Genomic DNA, 14,658 nt, shown 5'->3' with positions numbered 1-14,658 from the left:
AAAATGACCGCCCCATTATAGCTGATTGTAAGTCCATAATAATACATATATTATCACCTAATGTTGTGTTAGCTCTTTTAATCAACTTAAGTTCTTGTGAACATTACAAGTTTTTAACTTCTATTTGCTATTTATGGCCTGTAGGCCTCATTGACCTGAGATCATACAAGTTGTTTTTGAGTTTTAAAAAAGCTTAATGACTGGATTATTTTGACTATAACAAATACTTAGATGAAACATTGTGCTATTTATCACACAAACTGGTGTTCGATTAGTTTCTGGATCTGTACACACCGGCCAAATCAAGAGACCCACGTCTTTCTACCTGCTTCCAGTTGTCTTTGTAAATGCGCCTCCCCTCCAAGTTGGTCATGTTCATTGCTATAGCTTCGATTGACTCTGTCAGAAACAGTTTGAAGCAGGATTTTATGTCATCAACCCGGGGTATGGCGTATCTCGTTGGCCCTGGGGTCATCCTGATAACATTTTCAGCTGACCTCTCCTCTCAGGTGGGGGATGAAGACCAGGACAAATTCCCATTCTTTGACCGGAATGTTATTTTTATTTTTTATTTTTCACCTTTATTTAACCAGGTAGGCTAGTTGAGAACAAGTTCTCATTTGCAACTGCGACCTGGCCAAGATAAAGCATAGCAGTGTGAACAGACAACACAGAGTTACACATGGAGTAAACAATTTACAAGTCAATAACACAGTAGAAAAAAAGAGAGTCTATATACATTGTGTGCAAAAGGCATGAGGAAGTAGGTGAATAATTACAATTTTGGAGTGATAAATGATCAGATGGTCATGTACAGGTAGAGATATTGGTGTGCAAAAGAGCAGAAAAGTAAATAAATAAAAACAGTATGGGGATGAGGTAGGTAAAATTGTGTGGGCTATTTACCGATAGACTGTGTACAGCTGCAGCGATCGGTTAGCTGCTGGGTGTTGCCATCGTGACCAGTGAACTGAGATAAGGCGGAGCTTTACCTAGCATGGACTTGTAGATGACCTGGAGCCAGTGGGTCTGGCAACGAATATGTAGCGAGGGCCAGCCGACCAGAGCATACAGGTCGCAGTGGTGGGTGGTATAAGGTGCTTTAGTAACAAAACGGATGGCACTGTGATAAACTGCATCCAGTTTGCTGAGTAGAGTGTTGGAAGCTATTTTGTAGATGATATCGCCGAAGTCGAGGATCGGTAGGATAGTCAGTTTTACTAGGGTAAGTTTGGCGGCGTGAGTGAAGGAGGCTTTGTTGTGGAATAGAAAGCCGACTCTTGATTTGATTTTTGATTGGAGATGTTTGATATGAGTCTGGAAGGAGAGTTTACAGTCGAGCCAGACACCTAGGTACTTATAGATGTCCACATATTCAAGGTCGGAACCATCCAGGGTGGTGATGCTAGTCGGGCGTGCGGGTGCAGGCAGCGAACGGTTGAAAAGCATGCAGTGTGGGTCCAGGGTGTCTCCCCCTTTGAAGAGGGGGATGACTGCGGCAGCTTTCCAATCCTTGGGGATCTCAGACGATATGAAAGAGAGGTTGAACAGGCTGGTAATAGGGGTTGCAACAATGGCGGCGGATAGTTTCAGAAATAGAGGGTCCAGATTGTCAAGCCCAGCTGATTTGTACGGGTCCAGGTTTTGCAGCTCTTTCAGAACATCTGCTATTTGGATTTGGAGGGGGGGGGGGCTGTTGGCCGAGGTTGGAGTAGCCAGGCGGAAGGCATGGCCAGCCTTTGAGAAATGCTTGTTGAAGTTTTCGATAATCATGGATTTATCGGTGGTGACTGTGTTACCTAGCCTCAGTGCACTGGGCAGCTGGGAGGGGGTGCTCTTGTTCTCCATGGACTTCACAGTGTCCCAGAACATTTTGGAGTTGGAGCTACAGGATGCAAATTTCTGCCTGAAGAAGCTGGCCTTAGCTTTCCTGACTGACTGCGTGTATTGTTTCCTGACTTCCCTGAACAGTTGCATGTCGCGGGGACTATTCGATGCTATTGCAGTCCGCCACAGGATGTTTTTGTGCTGGTCGAGGGCAGTCAGGTCTGGAGTGAACCAAGGGCTATATCTGTTCTTGATTCTGCATTTTTTGAACGGAGCATGCTTATCTAAAATGGTGAGGAAGTTACTTTTAAAGAATGACCAGGCATCCTCAACTGACGGGATGAGGTCAATGTCCTTCCAGGATACCCGGGCCAGGTCGATTAGAAAGGCCTGCTCACTGAAGTGTTTTAGGGAGCGTTTGACAGTGATGAGGGTGATGATTCGTAGTGGATGCAGGCAATGAGGCAGTGATCGCTGAGATACTGGTTGAAGACAGCGGAGGTGTATTTGGAGGGCAGGTTGGTCAGGATGACGTCTATGAGGGTGCCCTTGTTTACAAATTTAGGGTTGTACCTGGTGGGTTCCTTGATGATTTATGTGAGATTGAGGGCATCTTTTAAGACTTGATACAATTGAGACATGGATTGTGTGCCATTCAGAGGGTGTTTGTTTGAACGGGGTATGGTAGTAGGTGACAGGCACACCGGTTTGAGTGTTAAAAACTGCAACGCGGCTGTGTTTTTCACGCTCAACAGTTTCCTGTGTGTATCAATAATGCTACATCACCCAAAGGACATCCAGCCAACTTGACACAACTGTGGGAAGAATTGGAGTCGAAATGGGCCAGCATCCCCGTGGAACACTTTCAACACCTTGTAGAGCCATGCTCTGACGAACTGAGGCTGTTCTGAGGGCAAAAGGGGGCACAACGCAATATTAGGAAGGTGTTCCTAATGTGTTGTACATTCATCACAGTATGTCCAGGCAGTATGCTTATAGCCACTGATAGCCTAGTTGAAATAATGAAGTTGAACATTAACCTGAAATGGATCATCATGGAATGAGATGCAGCCAAGTAACAATGTGTAAGACTTAAATCATAAATCTCGATACAGTAGGTATTTTTAACCTTCCCTCAGGACTACTATGGGAAGAACCTGAAGAAAACGTCTGACCTGAAGAGTAATGCCTGCTTAGCCCCATCTCAGCCCATCCCAGCCTTCGTCCTCAAGGCTCTGAAGAAGATCCATCCTGAAGTCACACCCAAGTGGGTTCACTATTGTAACATTGTACTTACAATGTAATCACATTTTGATAACATCAGTGGTAAACAAGTAATTTTCACACACAATTACATGCCTGTGTGTTGTTCTGTCTCTGTCGGTCTGTGTCTGCCTGCTTGCCTGTAGATTGTTAAGGATACGATTGTTGTGAATAAGATCATCCATCAGATCATTGAATCGTCCATGAATAACTGTTACACTTGATTCAATTCACTCACCATGTAGCCCTTGACCTGCTGCTGTTCTGTCAGGTACTATGGGTGTGGTCTGGTGGTCCCAGAGTATCTGGAGGGCTGCAAGCTGCTGGACCTGGGCAGTGGAAAACGAGGAAAACGCTATGTCTGGTGCAAACCCAACAGCTCTCATCCCCCCGAGAATACCATCCCCACAGTGAAGCATGGTGGTGGTAGCATCATGCTGCAGGAAAGTTTGTCATCGACAGTGACTAGGAAACTGGTCAGAATTGAAGGAATGATGGATGGCGCTAAATACAGGGAAATTCTTGAGGGAAACCTGTTTCAGTCTTCCAGAGATTTGAGACTGGGACGGAGGTTCACCTTTCAGCAGGACAATGATCTTAAGCATACTGCTAAAGCAACACTCGAGTGGTTTAAGGGGAAACATTTATTTTGGAATGTCCTAGTCAAAGCCCAGACCTCAATCTGTGGTATGGCTTAAAGATTGCTGAACACCAGTGGAACTCATCCAACTTGAAGGAGCTGGAGCAATTTTGCCTTGAAGAATGGGCAAAAATCCCAGTGGCTAGATGTGCCAAGCTAATAGAGACATACCCCAAGAGACGTGCAGCTGTAATTGCTTCAAAAGGTGGCTTGACAAAGTATTGACTGAGGGGAGGGGGTGAATAGTTATGCACGCTCAAGTTTTCATTTTTTTTGTCTAATTTCTTGTTTTGTCTAATTTCTCATTTGTTTCACAATTTTTTGTTATTTTGCATCTTCAAAGTGGTATGCATGTTGTGTAAATCTAATTATACAGACCCCCCAAAAATACATTTTAATTCCAGGTTGTAAGGCAACAAAATAGGAAAAATGACAAGGGGGTGAATACTTTGGCAAGCCACTTTATCTATGTGCAAGCCAAATTCCCCCTTTTTTCTGTTTTTGTTTTGGAGTACTGTTTCAGTCCTGGGAACACATCTGTTTTTCTTTCTGGTTAATTTTTTCCCCAGACAAGAGAAAAGTATTGAGTGATGCTTACCGCGTGCTGAAGGTACACTGTGTGCTATACTCTATCATGTAGAAATCAGGTAATTACAACCAACAAAACTTCAATGAACCCTTTCAAGCTTGTAAGGAAGGTTCATGTCATGTTCCAGTCCTTAGAAGTAAAATGCTTTTACTGTACTTAAACGTGTCAGTGAAAAGTCATGAAGAAAGAGAATCCTTGCTTGGTATCATCAAAATGCTGAAGACACATTTCAGTTGAATGCAACTGACTAGGTATCCTCCTTTCCCTTTCTTTCACGTCTTCTAAGCCTGCATACGAAAGATGTTTTGCTACTTTCTCTGGTTGTCAGGATGGCGGAGAGCTGTACTTCAGTGATGTCTATAGTAGCCGTAAGCTCTCCGATGAGATCAAGAATCACAAAGTCCTGTGGGGTGTGTATGTCTACCAACCAGCTTCTGTATTACATTTCACACTGGTTTAGACTGTTTCTAGCTATTTACATGTGTAGTACCGGCAGCAGTTAATAACCTCGGTGATCTGTAGATGTTAATGCTGTCGTTAGGGGAGTGTTTAGGCTGAGATCTTTGGTGGGAGGAACAAGTGCGATTGGCTCAGGAGGTGGGATTCAGCCCCCCGCGATTGGTCACGGCCAATGTCATCACCGTGGACAACATGGAACTGGAGGCCATCCTAGGTGAGATGTGTTTGACTCGTCTTAAACATGAGACGGTGTCACTTTTTTTCCATCAGCTCTTAACCATATAAGTTACCATATAGAGGTTACGTTGTTATAACATACTGGGGTCTATAGCATTGATACATGGGATCCCACATTGTTAAGATTGACTGTTCAAAACGTTGATATTTCATCTGGAACTACCACTTTGTCTCTGCCACCTACCGTCTCTTCAAGGTCCCCAAAATCTCTTACAAAAGCTCTCTGGTCATATACAATGGCAACATCATTGGTTTTGGAGAGAGTCTGGAGCTTGACGCTCAGTACACATTCAAGGTTTGTGCAAGATACTGTTTTGTGTTTTTCTGCCAAATGGAGTTTGGCTTTGCTCCTCTCCAATATGAGTATGTTTGTATTGAATAGGGAAGTTGAAAGCAGAGCAGAAAACACATTTCCGATGTAACAGTTTGGCAAATAAAGTTATATTGGATCATACTGATCTGTGCCCGGTGTGTTTTCCACGGGAGTGTGTTATACACAGTGAGTAATATTTGTGTGTGTGTCTCCCCCAGGTGGATGAGGTGGATGGAGAGGTGGCCAGCATCCTCAGCCACTCCAGGTTTGCTGAGGGGTTTACTTTCCACCCGCCCGGGGTACCTGCTGGATGTGGTGTAAAGAAACCCAAGGTTTGTGCCAATTCCAGGACAATTGCACCTAATGTGTCATAAGACACTGAGTTTTAGATGTGGTTGCAGGGTGTGTGTATAAATGTCATGGTGTGTGTGTGTGTGTGGTGTGTGTATAAAGTTCATGGCACATCCACTGGCACCTTCCCACTGTGAATTGTAAATTGACCCCTAGCCCCTACGCACAGACACACCAAGGTCAAGCAGATGTGCTGCAGTCACAACTAGGCTGCATTAATGTCCTGCTGGGAACCTTTAACCAGGAAGGAATGCATGTCCTCCCGTCAGCCAATGAAATGTCTCAATGTCTTCTTATCATGGTCCCTCATGGTCACTGAAACCACACACACACATTAGCGCAAGCACAAAACACACACACTGAGGACTATATTTGGCTTGATTATGTTTCCTACAGTTTGAATCTTGTCATACTCCCTACACATTCTTCAGGCTGTGGGTGTTCAGTTTAGCTGTGATCTTAAGGAGGCTGAGGCTGGTTGAGGTCTCATCCAGGTTGTATTCTCGTGACAAGCTTTACAATGCTTCATACACAGTATTACAACCGCATCATAATGCATTACACCTGTTGTCTCTCAGAAAAGGGTAACCAGTATCTTTGGGACACTTCATCGGTAGTCTGTGTGTTGGTTGAACTCCATGAGTTCTGCATCGTTCTGGGGGTTGGCGACGGAAAATAACCATTCCACGTTGTAGCCGGCTTCACCTACAACAACAAAAGTTTCCTGTCAACAACAGCATATGTATAATCTCCAGGAACTCTACTTACCAAGCATAAAGTGAAATAAGTCCCTCGCTATCAAATAAACATCTGAATCCAACTTTTGTCCAAACCGCGTCATATTCCTGCTGTGTGAACAGTGGTAGATTTAGTGGGAGGAAGTCTTGTGTGAAGGGAGGGGTCAAACTTGGAAGGAATATGGTGAGGTTCAGGTAAAAGTTGGATTCAGATGTTTATTTGATAGCGAGGGACTTATTTCACTTTATGTTTGGTAAGTAAGAGTTCCTAGAGATTATACATACGCTTTTGTTGACGGGGAGTTTTTTGGGGTGTAGCTGGCTATAATGTATGATCATTTTCTGTCGCCAACCACCAGAACGAGGCACAACTCAGGGAGTCCAACCAGTAAACAGACTACTGATGTTGTCCCAAAGCTACTGGTAACCCTTTACTGAGAGACAATAGGTGTTGTGTCCTAAAGCTAGTTACCAGGTACTTTAGTTAGTTCGCTCCTAACTCTAGTTTAGATTTATTATTATTATTATCTCTACCTTTTTAGACTCTCTGTTGCAAGTGACCTCAAGGGGCAAACAGATCTGGGCCTGTATCCACAAAGCATCTCAGTGTAGTAGTGCTGATCTAGGATCTGTCCATATAATCTTACCTTATAATGACACTAAAAAAAATCAAACACTGATCCTAGATCAGCCCCCCTCCTCTGAGATGCTTTGTGGATACGGGCCCAGGTCATGATTTCATGCCGTAATAAATGGTATGGAAAGTATGTACAGCTTGTACAAGCTACAGCTTCAGGCAAACCGTGAAAAGGTCAACTAATGGCAGATAAAAACGTATTGCATAGTCACAAATACCCATCCATGGTCGCCGACAGCAGTTGCATAATATGACACAACATGGAGTTTGGTATGTAATGTAATAAATGTGATTCATATTATTTAAATGGTATTTCTCTGTAATTAACTTCAAATACATTGTTGAATTGACTGGAGGTTCTATGGAATGGACCCTAACCTTGTAAGATAGGGGAGTTATTATCATATAAGGTTATTACATAATGCACTACCATGACGTTGTGTAAATATGGCATGCGGTGTTTCTCAGTGATTTCCCAGGGAAACCCTGTGCTGTGTGTCATTGCAGGTGGGCACGGTGAATCCCTTTGAACTGGTGCTGCAGCTGGGGAGTGCAACTGTCTCTTCTGCCACAGGGGGGTACTGTGGCGCAGAGTCATCCTGTTGCAAGTGATGGCGTACCCAAGATATGAGAGAGACACAGAGAATGATTATACTGTGTATGAATGAACAATAATTGTAATCCATGTCAAACTATGGATTTTTGTCAAGTCTTAAGTTAGGCTCATGTATTAATTGTATAACTGTGAATACACATTTCTGTCAGTGAAGAACTGGCCAGTGTCTCTCTTTAATGTAATAGGCCTTAGATTTCAAGATGGGTGTGTGGGAGAGAAATGCAAAAAATATATCCACTGCAGTGGAGGCTGGTGTGAGGAGCTATTGGAGGATGTGCTCATTCTAATGGCAGCAATGGAATGAATGGAACGGTATCAAACATCGCAAATATGGAAACCACGCTCGACCATTACAATGAGCCCATTCTCCTATATCTCCTTCCACCAGCCTCCACTGATCCACAGGGGAAAGCACACTCGGGATATCAGTTATATTCTTAATAATTTCATTTCATTCATAAACACCCAAAGTTTGGACTAGGTATTTTTCAAGGGTGTGCTTTGTGAGGAAAAACTCCTGCAGTCTGTATTCATACAAGTTCAAGTGAACAACGGGTGGCAACAATTAGTAATTTCAATTAGACAATTGGTTAGCAATCAAGTCACAGTTGACAATCTATTTCTATATACAATGTTTACAAAGGTATACATATTAGACAACACATTTAGACAGAATCATAGGTCACCATGACATACACTGAGTGTACAAAACATTAAGAACAGCGTCCTAATATTGAGTTGCATCCCCCTCTCAGAACAGTCTCGATTCATCTCGGCATGGACTCCACAAGGTGTTGAAAGCGATCTACAGGGATGCTTGCCCATGTTGACTCCAATGCTTCCCACCATTGTGTCAAGTTTCTACTTGTTGTGTGTATGTACTGACATGTATGTGTAACTGATAGACTCACACACACACATACTACATGGTCTTTTTCATTGTCTGTCAGACCCCAGTAAGACTCGCTGTCTCCATTGGCGTTGGCTAATTGGGATCCTATTAAGTCAACATCAAATCAAGTTGGCCTGATGTCCTTTGGGTGGTAGGTCATTATTAATACACAGGAAACTGTTGAGTGTGAAAAACCAGCATAATTGCAGTTCTTGACACAAATCGGTGTGCCTGGCACCTACTACCACACCCCGTTCAAAGGTGTCTTGTCTTGCCCATTCACCCTTTGAACGGCACACATACACAATCCATGTCTCAAGGCTTAAAAATCCTTCTCTAACTTGTCTCCTCCCCTTCATCTACACTGATTGAAGTGGATTTAACAAGTGACATCAATAAGGGATCACAGCTTTCATCTGAATTCTATTTCAAGGATGGGAAACTTTGACTCATCATGAGGGGCTGCAGTGGCTAGTGGGTCTAGGTCACAGGAGGTTGGTGGCACCTTAATTTGGGAGGATGGGCTCATGGTAATGACTGGAGCAGAATCAGTGTTTTCCATGTGTTTGATGCTATTCCATTTGCTCTGTTCCAGCCATCATTATGAGCTGTATTCCCCTCAGCAGCCTCCACTGGTCTGCATACCCACATCCATAACCCCCTCCCCACCTTGCGGGCAAAACATTTTAGCAGCCACCCCCATGATAGCTGAAGAGAAAAGAAAACATGTTTTAAAGTTAATTTCCTTCAATTCTGCACGATTTGCCATTGGCCGTAGAGAACATGTTGCCGTTTAACAGCTAATTTCCTGCCGGTAATTCGAACATGCTTACAACAAGTTTAGATAGCTGGCCACTAGACTCATTTAACAATCAAACAAAAGTAGCTGACATGGGTTAACTGAGCGACTGCTGATGCACAACCAAATTTCGAAATTGCATCTTGTGTATTCTATTATTCTAACTCTCAACAGTATGTTGAAACCCCGACTGAGTTCAAATAAATAAATCCGCAGGCCTACAAAAGGGCCGCGTGCAGCCAGTTGCCCATCCCTGGTCTAATTTCATTGGAAGAGCAGGTGTTCATAATATTTTGTGAACCATTTTATCAAATAAAATAACATTTTATTGGTCACATACAAATATTTAGCAGATGTTATTGCTGGTGTAGCGAAATGCTCCCATGACTTGTGTAAAGGCGAAACAATATTGATTCAAATATATCCAAACAAAACATGGCTGTGATACAGTAGGCTAAATGTTTTTCAATCAAAAAGAGATCGAGTTCCTCATTACGTCCCTAGGGGAGACAATGTCCAGGTAGTGGATCAAGAAGCGTTATCGTTTTACTAGTTATCATCCCCAAAGGGCATGTGATCCTTCTCTGTCGCGATGAACTTGATCGAGTGTTGTAATGTCCTGATTGAATTCTGTGCTTGGCGACAGGAGACTGCTGATTGTTTCTACGAATGGATGACTTATGTTCGGTGATGCGGACCTTACGTTGTCGCTTAGCACGTAGGCCTACGCTGCCCATTAGCCAGTTCTAGAGAATTTGTAGGAACTGCTCATTCATATCTGTATGTGAGACTAACACTGCTGCTTTGTCCTCCCCCTTCTAGGAACAGGGATACAGGGACACTTGGATAAAGACAGCCTACAATCGGGCAAAAGACACTGAGAGAGATCAATTGCTGAGGCATACACAAAATTGAGAAAAAAAATATTTGTGTTTTCACTTCTACCTTTACACCGCTCTTTAGCAATTCTAAATAAACATTGGCACATATTGACGTCTGATTCCAAATTCAAATATGTAGGCTATTCAAAGACCCTCCCCTGTTCGCCTATAGGAGAGCACGCAATCTCAGAGATGCACTGTTCCAATCAGATGTGGGTGCGCGTCTACAGCGCTCCCAACTGCGCACTGTTGGACACAATCCCTGCAACAACTACATCCATTGTCATAACACCTATAGACTAGTTAGCTGACGACGTCTAGAAAAGTTTGCGCGCTCTTCAAAGGCGCAGAAGCCCATGTGTTGTTATGGTTCTGGATGGCCAGATAGCTAACAAAAGTGACAAGAAACTTCCCTTTGGTGAATTGTAAGTGGCTCGTTTCTGCTAGTTTTTATCTTGTTCTTGATGCCAGGTATTTTTTGTTGTTGTTGGTTATTTGACTGTCACCTCAATGATGACATGGCTAAAATTGGCTGGCTACCTAACCAACAGCTGCAAAGATGTATTTGAGAGACAACAAGTGTTCATGGTGCACCTGTATTTAGGTTTTCAATAAATATTGGCGACTATCAACAATCTAAGCCAACCCTGTCGGTTTTGTCCCATAGTTGTGCAGGCGTCGGTTTTGTTGATAAACAACCAGCCCCTGAAGAGCATGGAAATATTCCATCACCCGAAAACAGGAAAAAAAGCATATATATATATATATATATATATATATATATATATATATATATGTAGTAGAACCATATGTGCTTCATTTGATGTTGTTTATTTGCTTTGTTCCATGCTCTGATACGTCAGGCAGAATAGGCCTATTATCCATGAGTTGACATGCGTGCCTTTGTCATCATAATCCCCGATTGGACAGATAATGACTCTACTACCTCAATGTGATGTTGTGATACTGTCCTAACTATCCCTCCGTTTTTTAAACTATGCCCGATGCCTACTTTGGGAAAGTAGCCCATTGAAATGTGATTCATGCATAACACCGCATCATGCGTTTGCTAAATTGCATATTAATGATGGGTGATTATTAATTAATTTGCACACTTTGTATGATATAATTATTTTCACACCAGAACAATGTAGACTACAGTATTGAAAAGAAAATGTCTTATACATGCGTCTGGGCATTTTGCGTAATTATCTGTTAATTAGGCTAATATTACACATGGCAATTACTGCACGTTTTGTCTATCTGTATCATTTCCAATGCCTATCATGCATTTGTATTGATTTGGTGGGTCAACCAACCCTCCCTACAATTAGGCTTTGCAGATCATCTTTAAATAGCCTACAATACATATCATACCCTAAGCTATAAAATGCATTGTGACTGCTTGTTTGGTCATTTTAAGGAACTAATCTAAAATGCATAAAGAATGTCACATAGCCTAAAAGCATGCATTCCATTCAGCCCGCTGAAACAACTCTCTCCCTCTACCTCTCGCTCTCCTCAGCAATGGAGAGAACATTGCATAACGACGCACCATTCACTCCACCCAGATAAATCAAATATTATGGATCTACCCACCAATTCATTATTTATTGGTTGCCTCTGAAATCCATCTGAAAAAGTCACGAGGAAAGTGTCTTGGGCTTTTTTGCGTGAGGTGCGCTTGTTTTGGAATTTCATTCGTTGGAGCTGCGGCGAAAACTCCGCCCCCGTCCAACTGCCGCACTGGATTGGGTGCTACCGTCGTCTGTCTCCGGGACATCAGGGGAGGCACGAGTTCGCTCTAGGAGTAATCAGTTTCGGACTCGTAGTGGAACCAAGCGCTTGGGTCCCCGATGCTGCACAAATCACGGCGACCCCCGGTGGAGATGAAGGCGGACTCCGATTGGCTCTGATTTTTAAAAGCTATTTTCATTCAGGAGGTTGCCCATTATCAACATGGCTGAGCCGTCGGCCCCAGTACCCTCTGCAAAAATGGCGTCACTTAGCCGGGTTCGAGCTCTGACGATGATTTTCTTAACTGTCAGCGGTTGTTTGGTCACCTCGACAAGTGGCAAAGAAGGCGGGGTAGAGTCGGACACGGTTATCATCGGGCTCCGGTTGGAGGACACGGACGACATTTCCTTTATGGATAGGGGCTACCTACGGGTGAGTGAACGGTCTCGTGTCAAATTGAGGGTCTACGGGCAAAACATAAACAACGAGACCTGGTCCAAAATTGCATTTACGGAACACGAGCAGATCCGACCAGTCGGGGACATCGACAGCTTGTCGGGGGACAACGGGAGCAAAGAGGATACGTCCGCGCATCCCTGCGGTATCAGGACCTCGGATATAATCATCTTGCCCAACATCATTCTAAGTCGCAGGACGTCGGGAGTAGTTGAAATCGAGGTCAAACCCCTTCGAAAAACCGAGAGGAGTAAATCTTATTACCTGTGCATCGCCACCTCGACACCTGCCCATCACGCCGCCGGCCTGCACGACCCATGGACCGAAAACACCTGGATTTACCACGACGGAGATGACACTAAAGTGATAGTTGTGGAGGAGAAGAGGTTTCTGCTCCCCTTCTGGCTTCAAGTCATCTTTATTTCCATGTTGCTGTGTCTGTCAGGCATGTTCAGCGGGTTGAACTTGGGACTGATGGCACTGGACCCAATGGAGCTCCAAATAGTTCAGAATTGTGGCACAGAGATGGAGAAGAATTATGCCAAAAAGATAGAGCCAGTTAGGAGCCAAGGGAATTACCTGCTTTGCTCACTTCTCCTAGGCAACGTGCTCGTCAATACAACTCTAACTATCTTATTTGATGATATTGCAGGTTCTGGGCTGATAGCTGTGGTGATGTCAACTATTGGAATTGTCATCTTTGGAGAGATTGTCCCTCAAGCCATATGCTCAAGACATGGCCTTGCCGTTGGAGCCAACACCATTTTCCTCACCAAGTTTTTCATGCTGCTCACCTTCCCTGCGTCATACCCAGTGAGCAAACTTCTAGATTACCTTTTGGGCCAAGAGATAGGCACTGTGTACAACCGCGAGAAGCTTTTGGAGATGCTCAGAGTCACGGATCCGTACAATGATCTGGTCAAAGAGGAGTTGAACATCATTCAGGGCGCCTTGGAACTGCGGACTAAGACTGTAGAGGACGTGATGACCCCGCTAAGAGATTGTTTTATGATTCCAGGTGATGCTATCCTCGACTTCAACACCATGTCTGAAATTATGGAGAGCGGCTACACGCGCATCCCTGTGTTCGAGGGCGAGAGGTCCAACATTGTGGATCTATTGTTCGTGAAGGACCTGGCGTTTGTCGACCCAGATGATTCTACGCCGCTGAAAACCATCACTAAGTTTTACAGCCATCAGCTGCATTTTGTGTTCAATGACACCAGGCTGGATGCCATGCTGGAGGAGTTCAAGAAAGGTGAGGGGGGTTTCATTTTTATTGGCCCGACTGTATCCTGTCAATCAAATGATCATGCCATTTCAAGCAAAATGTGTGATGACTGTTCCATCATGGCTTTCACTTGGCATGTCTATGGTCTAGGGATTCATTGCAAATGTGAGAATGACGTTTCATCGGAATACAGATGGATTATATAATAACCTAGAGAGACAAGTGTTGCTACACATTAGTAAGCAGTCAATTCACCGTATTACATCTCCACTGTTGATTTCTATTCATATCAACATATTCATGGCATTTTATAGTTAGGGAAAACATCACAACCTTCAATCAGGGGGTATTTGCCTCAGGGAACAACACTGTCCCAGTTCCTTGACTGTATATGTATAACGTCACACACTTGACACCATAATATCCAGATCAGATGTCCTACTATGATAATACTATGACATCATAGAGAGCTCGAAGACCCTTTCCCTCTGGAAGATGGTCAAGTAATGTGTGTCTTTCTAATAACAGATTACTGTCATTTAAAACTTGACTGAGACACATGAATGACCTCATAGCACAGATGGCCTGCTGTCCTTCAGGTGTCTCCTTGATGCCCCAAGTGTTTTAAGTGTATAAACAAAGATGTTACGCCAAACCACGAAACCCGACTTTCAGGAAGATGGATTGTGGCGTTGCTCCATCAGGAAGCGTGTCACAAAAGATCCCAGATACAATAAAAAGAAAAGAGGCGAGGTGAGGTGGGGAGGAATGGCATCCTAAAGTAGCTGGCTGACATTCCTTGTCAGAGATGTAAGGGCGCATTTGTTGTCACCTCTTGGGTCATTTCCTGCAAAGAAAGAGTGGAGAGGGGGAATGTTCATTTTATCTTTCACCATCACTTCCATTCCTCGTTAATGTTCACACGGTCCCCCTCCCACTCTCTCTTTCTCTCTTGCTCTCTCTTGCTCTCTCTCTTGCTCTCTCTCTCTCTCT

General features: G+C 43.7%; 1 protein-coding gene and 1 pseudogene across 4 annotated transcripts in view; both read left to right on the top strand.

Annotated features, from left to right (window-relative positions):
- Positions 1–446: 446 nt before the first annotated feature.
- Positions 447–7,673, top strand: LOC135528509 (arsenite methyltransferase-like; annotated as a pseudogene).
- A 4,360-nt stretch (positions 7,674–12,033) lies between these two features.
- Positions 12,034–14,658, top strand: part of LOC135536810 (metal transporter CNNM2-like) — a 73,024-nt gene continuing 70,399 nt past the window's right edge. For 3 of the 4 annotated variants that reach the window (XM_064963067.1, XM_064963049.1, XM_064963072.1), the window contains exon 1: positions 12,034–13,692. In XM_064963067.1, coding sequence (XP_064819139.1) covers positions 12,201–13,692 — 1,492 coding nt within the window. In that variant the 5' untranslated portion in view covers positions 12,034–12,200. The remainder of the gene's footprint in view (positions 13,693–14,658) is intronic. The other variant, XM_064963059.1, reaches the window with a different exon arrangement.

Source organism: Oncorhynchus masou, chromosome 5 (genome assembly GCF_036934945.1).
Source record: "Oncorhynchus masou masou isolate Uvic2021 chromosome 5, UVic_Omas_1.1, whole genome shotgun sequence".
Taxonomy (NCBI): Eukaryota; Metazoa; Chordata; class Actinopteri; order Salmoniformes; family Salmonidae; genus Oncorhynchus; species Oncorhynchus masou.
This window is presented reverse-complemented; position numbering and strand designations above follow the sequence as displayed.